We start from the raw sequence: 10,852 nt of genomic DNA on the forward strand, positions 1-10,852 counted from the left end.
TGCTACGTAATAAAAGACAAAAGATCACAACGTGCTTTTTGCAATGTGTTTTTCAGATCAATTCTTTATTTCATCTCTAGCATTTTACAAATGTAGGCATGCGCAGGTTGCGACTTATCAAAATAAAAAAAGAAATATTTGTTCCAACAACTTCAACAACTGACTGAAACATAAAATTTAATATTATAGTATAAAGTCTGTAATTACATTAATCTTTTAATCACGAAACGAAATAACCGCGAAATGAATTGCGCAAGCGCTAGATTTACCCAGCTGCACATGCGTGGTGGAAACTGTCGTTTTGATACGCTGACTTTGATTGGTAACGAAGGAGTGCTCTTCCTACCGGTGGCAATTGGATAAGGCAAAAATATTTCGTATGAAATCTTTGTTTGAGTAGAGTTTGTTTGGACTTGTTCCTCTACAATGTAATGTGCTTAGTAACAGTAATGTTTCCATAAATATTTTGATCTGTTTCAAATCAAGCCATGGAAACAGCCGGGAACTGCTACTATATAAGGGCATATAACACACTGCAAGAGCCCAGAGCCACGGTCGTAGCTACCATAGGGTTAGGCAGACATTCTCCAGATTGCTGATAAAATCTTAGTAAGAATGATGTTCACTAAAGCTTGGATTGTTGTATTTTTGTGTGGTTCTTCATTGTATACCACAGGTAAGCGATGTTTTAAATTTATATGGTATTTGAATATCACTAGAAGAATCACTTATTATACAAATACAGAATTATTCATGAAAGTAAAATTTAATTAATCTGGACAGTGTTAAGTTTGGTACAGGTGAACACTGTAATAGTGTGCTTTAAACAATTCTTCCATTTATTTAAAATCGGGCAACTGCAAACATTAAATGACGCTCGGGCATAGTTTAGAAACAGTTTAGAAAAAAATCCTACTTCTTAAACAGAAAATAATATTTTGTTTTACACATGAATTAAGTAAATAAGTAGCGAAAATTCAAAGCTAACATTAATAATTTAGCCTTTTATCACACAAAGTATTTGTATTAAATTATACGGTAAAAGATATTAAATTCATGGTTAACAAATGTTACACCAACACAACATAATCTGTATGAAATACAAAGGGATCATGCTAAAATCTTTATCTATTTACTATATTACATTCGCTAGTAAAATTCAGAATTATAGATAGGTATCATTTGATATATATTATTCGTATTTTGTTAGAAAAATATTGGTTTGTTTTGAACTATTTAAATGAGACCTACTAGTAAATCGGTAAATAAATGTCAACGGATATAGTATCTTCTAAATTGGAAAAAAAATAAGATGTTACAGTATGAACATATACAGTCTATTTCATATATAATAAAAATCTTATTCCAATCCACTATGAAAAGACGCTTCAATTGTTTTTTTCCATGACCATGCACACAAATGTGTTGATGTGATGAGCAGCAGCATCTTTTGAATATTGCGTTTCCTGTAAAACCTTTGTCATTGTTTTATTAATGCAAGCAAAGGAAACGAACAGCTAGTTTAAACAAGATACCTTTCAATTGAAAATTGTTATTTTTTGTAAGAGAAACAAATTGGCCCTGCAATTTCATATAATATCTTTTGAAATAGTATATCTGAAGTCATTATCTGTGAAAGTTGATGTTTTGTGCATTTGTCCCTTTTTGTATTTTTATGCATAATCTAAAACGTCTAGAAAAGGATTTTACACTAAAAGTTAACTCTTTTAGTAAGTATTTTATTCTGTAAAGTTATATATTATGATAAAATATTTTAGTTTATGATGAGCATAGAATATATTTAACTGAAACAATTTTACACTAGTTCGGAGAATAACGTATATGATTCAAATATTTCTTTCAACACAATGTTTCAGTATTTCTTTGAAAGAGTTAAATGTTTTATTCTTAATTATTACAAACATGCATTTGCTTTCCATTTTACTGCGTAACTATACCTTTAAAAGGTCATATTCATTTTCAGATTAAAGCATCTCGTTATGTCAAAATGGTTCCTTTCTTGACTAAAATGGCTTGAGAAAGAATCTGAGTTGTTATATAATCATAATGCAATGTATGGCCATATAGTCAAACCTGTGTTAAAGACCACCTCTAACCAGAGACCACCTGGCTTTAAAGACCATATGTTTGATTTTCCATTTAACATTCACAGTGCATTTTAACCTGTGAATAAAGAATACATTCCAAGGATGGTCTTTATAGAAAGGTTATTTGCTTTTCCTGCAATGGCAAAATCTATTTGCATCCGTATATCTATTTTATCATTAAGCTTTAGAATTACAGGACAAGCATGTTAATTTTAAACATTGTTTTTCCCTTGTTACCTCCCATGAACAGTCTCAATCAAACCAAGTCAGCTATTATTTTGCTTGGGTGCAATCTATGCTTCGAATAGATATTTTTATAAATTTTATTAGTATAACGTTGTTTATCCGTCTAAATGCCTCTTAGCAACAATAGAACAATTTTACATACAAAAGACAATTGATTTGAACTGAAAGCTTAAGCTTATTGAATTCTTTTTACCGTTTTTGCTCAGACAAACATATGTAAAGGTTACTTCCAGAGTGTTTATTTTAAACTATTAGATCACAACTTGAATAAACACAAATAGGCCTACGTGTACTTGCTGCAAATGTTAAACATAATTTTATTTTCACAGATGCAATTGGTTCGTGGAATACCCCATCCATCTCTGGAAGCGGAACTGGAACCGCTTCAACGCCAATAAATATCAATGAAGATCTGGCTGTCGGTCCCACAGGAACTACAGTCGAAGCCGTTGCTACTAGCGGAACCATTGCAAGCTACGAATTACTAACAACGGGGAGTCCTTTCTCGGTAACCTCACCTGGTGGCATTCTTAACTTAGATTCTGCCCTCGATTATGAAACTACAACCAGCTATACGCTAGAAATTAAGTAAGTTTCAAATCTATTTACTGCAGTTTCTACCATGATTTTGCATTAATTGCATGTTAAAGTAAACGTATAACATGCATATCTGACATATTAATAATAATGCAAGGCAGACTATGTGATTATAGTATCAATAATGTAATGTAAAACTGTGTATCGAAGCATTTTCCATCAAAGCAAAGGTTGTTCTAAACGCACTTAAATGATAATTCAAAACGACAAAGAAACTTTTATTTACATGTGCCACAGAATGAATTTTGTGGTCCTACTAGTATTTGACCCAGACCTTTTCTAAACTTTAACTCTTTTAAATGTAATACAATTATATATGACTGATTTGTACTTACTTTATCATTAAGTTTTCAAAAAGGAATAGATAAATAAGTCATTGTGTGTTTTGTATGTCTTTCTGTTACTTACAAAACTTTGCCATATACCCTGAAGTCCCGAAAATAAGCCGGTTTTGAAAATAAGCCGGTCTCGAAAATAAGCCACCTTTTCACTACAGGCAAAAAGGGCTTATAAATAAGCCACACTCAATAATAAGCCGTCCAGTTGTTTGTATCAGTAATACAAATGTAGTATCAAAAAACAAAGAAAAATATCAAACAGGGAATGCCACGCACCAAATACGTAGCCACACACCATTTAGGATAGCAAAAGTTACCAACGTGAATATAGCAGATTTATTTCCACATGTAATAACAACACAGACATATCTAGGAAAAAAATCCTTAAATCAATGTGCTTATTTTTAAAACCCTGCACTAATTACTTTAAAAAGCAATAAAATTCCTGTCTAAAACACTCCTTTTCACGTCAGCTCACTAATTAACATGACCGGTCTTTTGTCACAATGCAGTGTTTATCACGTATTGTGTAAGTTATTCATACCCGTCAGCTGATTAAATCATAGGTATACGTTGATAGGCCAAACAAAACATTTTAATGGGTAATTATCTGTTAGCATCGAATTATTTACATTAAAAAATTGTAACAAATTGTACAATGTACCACAGTAGGTATCTCAGAAGTATGAGTACTTGCCGATGTCGACGCTTTTACTAGGTAGAAAAAATATATGGCATCCATACCTTCAGTATTTCGATACTCGAAAATACGCCAGTTTTTAAACCGCTACTGAATATATGTACTCAAAAGTCCGCCGGACTCAAAAATAAGCCGGTCTCGATAATAAGCCGCCAAATACCTACGAAAATTTAAAATCAGCCGCGGCTTATTTTCGGGATTTAAGGGTATTACAGAATTACCCATATTTTTATCCTATTTTTTCGATATCAGTTAGTCTTAGAATCAAAGCATAACGTCTTCTAACTCATTTATAGTAGATTTTTGCCTTTTAATTTCTTTATAATACCATCTGTTTTCGAATTATTCTAGTCATAATAACAAAATATGGAATTAATAGTGTTATGTTCACTGATTGTTAAAGGGCGGCTGACACTGATGCCAATACTGGAATAGCAACTTTTACTATTGCCGTCGGGGACGTAAACGAGGCTCCAACATTCACAGCTACGTCATTTACAGCTTGTGTTGCTGACGCTTCTACAGCAGGTTTGATTTTACATAAAATATAACACGTTTTGGTATAATTTACTGCTTCCCCAGGGCAGTTATCGAATTGAAACTAAATTAGAGGCAAGCAAGTCAGAACAAAATAAAGTTGGTACAAAACGGTCTGATAAAGCAAATTATGTTTTCAGTGTGTTTGTAACACTTGCATTCAATATTTTGAAATATTATAGAAACTGTGAAGAAGACAAATGCCTCCATTTGCCTTAGAGTAGTAATCGGCATGTTTTACACTCCCCAAATACCTGTAAACGAAAATTTAAAAGTAATACTTTAAATGTAGGTTTAACGTTTAACAGAAACATTTTTCTTTGGTCATAGGTTATGCATCTAATACAATAAAGAGGAGTAAAAGTACACGTTTGCCAAAACGATTACCTTTGCAATTTCTTGGGGAGGAAATGATTGTAATGAAGTAATTGCATTTCCTCTAATGTAGCTTAATGTGACTTTTTTAACTCAACATAACAAATTAAACATCAACATATTTAAAATTTACGAAAGCGTTAAAATACTTTAAGTAGTATGTAGAAATTCGCAATAAAATATTTATCAAATGGGAAGATGATGTGTTTGAATATTTATCTTTTTTATTTCAAATGTTACAATTTCAGGTCAATCTGTGACGACTCTTACTGCCACTGATCAGGACGCAGGAGATACCATTGCATACAGCGTTAACTGTAAATATATACGTATTTAAACAAGCTTTAACTGAATGTTGTTTTCGTTGGTTTTAACGTAGCATCAATACAATAGTAGGTCAGCTTTCCAGCTTCCCAGCTTTTATTGTAAACGTAAGTTGCCCGCCGTCAGCCTTCCTTAAACCAGCTGAAATTCCTTCATTATATGACATCTACACCCTTTGCTAATCTCCGCTATTATGAATGAATTATGTTATTATATCTGCATATTTTTGAGTGTAATTAATATGCTCTTGAAGGCATCGCATATTGTTAATCTGTGATAAATGTGTTGTTCTTTTAGTTCAATATATAGTTTTATACATTGTTGTGGTCTTGCTCTAAGTCAAGATATAATGATTATTTTAATTTTATTACATGACCTTAAATGTTATAATATCAGCTGAAGACACGACAAAATTAGATTGTATTTTTATTAGTGATGAAACGACGATTGATATTAAAGGCCGGAATCATAGTACGAATACGTTCGATGCTGCTCTTTGTTTGCGTCTGATAGCCATACGATGATTGAGTAGAATCGAGTAAACTTCGCTAAAAGTATATGATAGACATACGTTCACTGTTGCGTCAGTTAATCAAGACACCAACTTTTCATGAATTATACCCCCTTTTACTTAGAATTTAAGGTGAATTTTGATGCATTTTCATTATATCTCAGTAATAACTAAATGAAATTGATTCAAACTTAAAATAGATGTTCCACCTCATCACCCACATCATGTGACACATGGTGCATAACTCTGACACCAATTTTTCATGAATTATGCCCCATTTTACTTAGAAATTAAGGTTAATTTTGATGCTTTTTCACTATATATCATTCTGATTGGCTTAGAGCCAAAGGGAAGTAACCTTCTTTTTTCAACTTTTGTACTTAGTTACTTTCCCCTAAATTCCAAGAATTAGTCTACTTTAAGAAATTCTATTTTTAGATTTTCAATATTTTAGGTATTTTTTCTAACTTTTTTATTATTAGTCCTATGTAAAATGTAAAGACATTTTTCTGTGGTAACATGTGTCGGTAAGACTCTTTTTTGTATTCATCTGTAGTACATCCCTAATATTAGAGATTTTTATATTTACCCCAACTAGTATTACTTACATGTGACACGGAAGCCCAGGATGAAGTACTCCGAAGACGAGTAATTTTAAGTATTAAGTTTTCTTTGCGTTTTATATTATTCTAAGTATTTTTTTTTAATTTCTTCTGGTTGCCCTTCTGCTGTGACAAGACTGTATGGTGGGGTATAAGTCACTCCTGTGACAGTTCTAGTTTGTTTTGCAAGAAATCTCGCATGGTGGAGAATATTATGATTATGATAATCGTCTATCAAATGATGAATAGACACACCTGCCTAGAGTGTTTCTATTCAGGAAGAAAATGCTACTGCGTGGAATATTTTTTATAAAGCTTAAAATATGATATTGAATATACAAATGTATGTAGGTATAAAAATGTTAATATATGTTAATAATTAACAAAGCCACCTGACCTAGCCTGATTAGCAATAGACTGGTTTTCGTTACCATACATATAAATGATTCAATAATTTAAAAGCTATGTAGTTTTAGAGAAAGGACAGGCTTTTGGATATACAGACCAAAAAAATCACTATTTATTCCTCTGTTCATATTTCATATATTCACTTACTTTTTACTTGTCTTGGAAAGACCATTGTATTATATCAACTATAAGAATATGCTTTCGATTATTTTCTGATTATGAATTGAAACACCTTTTCCGATTCGATTCAATTATCGATTATGTTGAGAGTTGATTTCGAAACAATTTATTTTGGTCATTTCAGCTGAACAAACGAACAACCATGACTGTAGTTTATATCACTTTAGCTTCAAATGACAATGATTTTTTTTAATTACAGCTTTAGACAGGAACAACCATCACCGTAACTTTTGTAATTTCAGCTGCAGACAGAAACAACCATCACCTTAGCTTTTTCATTTCAGCTTTGGACAAGAACAACCATCACCGTAACTGTTATCATTGCAGCTGCAGGAAGAGCAATCATGACCATTTTGTTACCATACCAGCTTCCGAATGGAGCAACAATGACCATAATCTTTATCGTTTCAGCTGGAGATACGAACAACCACTTCATATTTTCTGGAGCCGAACTTCGAGTCAGTTCAGGAACTACTCTTGACATGTCAACCACAGCAAGCTACACTCTTGTTATTCATGCCACCGACGATGATTCGTCACCATTGATTGGGTCTGCAACATTAACCGTAACAGTGGGTGATTGCAACAGCGCGACAGCTCTTGCTGTTAGTATCATGATGACTCTTATGGCTCTGGTTGTGTCGTTGTATTAAGATTCACGGAAAGCTCATCCAAAAGTTCTAATTCAAAGTACTTTCCTATTCTTTTTACTCAAACATCGTATCACCAAGTGTACCTTTCCCTTGTATGTTCATGTTCTAGAATGGACTAACTTTTTCTTAATCTGAAATTTATGTAAGGATGTAGTGTACGTCACCACCAAGGTAGTTTCGATTATTACGAACTGAAGAAATATATTTTACTTCGCTTTATATATTTTAGATGCTGAATATCGCATGTCTGTTTGTCTTTGTCCATTCTTCTTAACATTTATACAGGTTTTAAGAACAATACTCTCTAAAGGTAATTCATGTTAAAATAAGAAGGAAAATATACTCATTCAACATTTTACAAGATTATTCTCGTTTTTTTTTTTACGCTTGTCCGTAAAAATCTACGTAGTTCGTAAATTTATTAGTATGTGCATTAGACTTCTGATATAAATTAAAATGTACATTCTGTTTCTATGGTAAAGTATTTCTATTAGTTTGAGCAGATATATGTAACAAAAAGCTTTTTTTTCGACGGCTTCAGTGCCATTTTCCTTTCCTGCAGAATGGCGTTTGAAACATATATAGTTCTGTTTTTAAATGTAAAGACTACCGCTTATTTCAGTGTGTTGTAATTTGAGAGCACAAATAAGGCCTCATTTTCAAAATCTAGCGTCTCAATAACTTACAAGTCGTTATTCAAAATATAACGTAATCTCTTGTCAAATGAAAGAATGCCACAAAGAGTTCACAAATTCTAAAAATATTATCTGCCATAGTAAGTTCAGATTTCATCAAGTCGAAAAGGCCTGGAAGTACACTTACTTTTTTATATTATGTATAACAACTTTTAACACTGCACAATTTGTTCTAGAAGTGTTTACTTACATTTAAAAAATAATTGGATTTTGCACATGAAGACGAGTTTTGTTCTTTTCTTCTCTGTCAAGGTTTAGTATTTCACTTTGATATGTATTCCATTAATGTTGTCTTTTAACCATATATCAGTACTATAGGTGAGATGACTGTTTTACTCTGGATCCAATCACTTTACACACTTATACCTAAGCAAGATATAAATTTAAATAGCCGCAGGAGTATATGAAATGTTTAGTAGCGTGCATATGAATTAAATGAGAGTGAATTAACTTAAATACCACAATAAATTTTAAATTGGAGTTTATTAACAATACGAAGCCTGTATTTCTGTCTCGATATTGCAAAAATCTTATCGAATTGAATCAGAAATGAATACGTGTCCTGTCGTATATGTCTACTCCCTCTAGTACTACGTGTGATGTGTGCTTGTTTAAAGTATTATAGTGTTTAAGAAATGATGTCAATAATGAGACATGACCGTGTCGATGCTTGCGTCATTTCTTGTATTAATCTTAACATTTTGTATTGCCGCGAAGACTTATTTAATTACTAATTTAAGTAATAGAACATATCAATTATTGATAAAATTGTTGGTGAATAATGTTTTCATTTACAAGAAATAGAATGTCATAAAAATAAGCTAATGATTGATATACGTACAAAAGATCAGTGTTAAAACTTAAGTTTTACCATAAATCGTTAATTCCTTGTGTATAGAGTATCCTAGCTTGTTACAATTCGTCTATGCCTGTCTAGAAAATAAAGCAATACAAAACATATTGTTATTTTGTGTTAGTTTCCTTGTCCGCTTCCTGGACAGTTTTGTACTTTATTCCACAACTTTTTTCTTCGGCACTTATGGATGAGATAATAGTTTGACCTACCATAAGGTGTTGCCTTTCTAATTACTTGTATTCCTTAGATGATTGTAGTGGTAAAACTCTTGTAACAGGATGGTTCATTTTTTAATTATAGCTACCTCCCAAATACTTTACCATAAAAATATTGAGAAAAAAAAACAAGCTCGATCAACGTACAAACGTTCGCACTTGAGTAGCAATTAAATCTTTGTTTCTTTACTTCTTCTTCCTCGTTCGCAACTACACTGTCGGACCAGTAGCCTCGATGAAACTTGTGGTTTGTCGCAGATCCTCAGTGCCTCCATGCAGTTTCTGGTGGATTGAGGTATCTATTGGCCAAGTCGCAGCTCGCTCCTGGTCATGCCTTTTACATCTCTGAAGTATAAGCTCAACATTCTGAACTTCCTCACCACATGGACAAGCTGGCGATGGTGCCAGTCTGTATTTCCTGTACATGTGAACATAGAGCTTGTTGTGCCATGAGCGAGGCCTGACCAGCATCACTTGTTCAGACCGATCAAGGAGATAAAAAGCATTTTCCTCTATCCTTGGTCTCGTTAGTGCTTTGATGATGGTGACTTTCTCCTTGTAACTCACAGGTTTTGTTGGTTGCTTTGACTGAGTTCCTAGCTTAGCCAGTTGACCTGTCTCTTCATTGCCTGCAAGTCCACAATGGGATGGAATCCACCGGAGTGCTACTTTGCAGGTTATACTCAGGCTCTGCATTCTCCTGGATAGCTGCGGAGCTTTATTGTTGCCAGCAAGGAGAATGCAGAGCCTGAGTATAACCTGCAAAGTAGCACTTCAGTGGATTTGTTTCCTAACAAAAACGCTTATTATATCTTTTTTGTTGGGTTTAACGTCGCACCGACACAATTATAGGTCATATTGTGACTTTCCAGCTTTGATGGTGGAGGAAGACCCTATGTGCCCCTCCGTGCATTATTTCATTACAACTGGGCACCTGGGTAGAACCACCGACCTTCCGTAAGTCATCTGAATGGCTTCCTCACATGAAGAATGCAACGCCCCGGGTGAGGCTCGAGAAAAAAACAAAGACAAATATCAAAGAGGGAATGCCACGTACCAAAATCACAGCCTCCACAAAACGAAACCCACAGCACGTAGACGTGCTCAACACTCGCAAATACACACACTCGCACACATGACTACACAAACAAACAAAGGAAACAGTGGGGCACCGCCTTAGAACGGTCAGTGGCAAAACACCACTGGGGAGCTTAAACCGGTTTATGGTGCGCATCCAACCTCACTCTTACCCCCACCATGTTCCAAAGATACGGGACAGTGTAAATAGAAGTAATCCCCAAACACAAAAATGCTCATGCGTAAATATATAAAAAGCAAACCTTAAGAACCAAAAACGTTTGTACTCAATGTCTTTTCAGAAGACAGAGCAACAAGAGAAACACCCTTAAGGGCCCGACGAAACAGGCCAGAGGACAGATATCAAAACAGTTCAGTCCTGGTAGGATTTAAAAACTGCATACCTTAGAGTCCTCCCCCTATTCCGTCA

General features: G+C 33.8%; 1 protein-coding gene across 1 annotated transcript; it reads left to right on the forward strand.

Moving 5' to 3' along the window:
* Window positions 1–517: 517 nt before the first annotated feature.
* On the forward strand, window positions 518–9,234 carry LOC123539083 (cadherin EGF LAG seven-pass G-type receptor 2-like). The gene is made up of 5 exons (XM_045323561.2): window positions 518–676; window positions 2,684–2,942; window positions 4,393–4,517; window positions 5,150–5,218; window positions 7,338–9,234. The coding sequence occupies exons 1-5, from the start codon at window positions 616–618 to the stop codon at window positions 7,577–7,579; spliced, it is 756 nt and encodes a 251-aa protein (XP_045179496.2). The 5' UTR covers window positions 518–615; the 3' UTR covers window positions 7,580–9,234.
* The last annotated feature ends 1,618 nt before the right edge of the window (window positions 9,235–10,852 follow it).

Source organism: Mercenaria mercenaria, chromosome 18, assembly GCF_021730395.1.
Source record: "Mercenaria mercenaria strain notata chromosome 18, MADL_Memer_1, whole genome shotgun sequence".
In the NCBI taxonomy this organism is placed as follows: domain Eukaryota; kingdom Metazoa; phylum Mollusca; class Bivalvia; order Venerida; family Veneridae; genus Mercenaria; species Mercenaria mercenaria.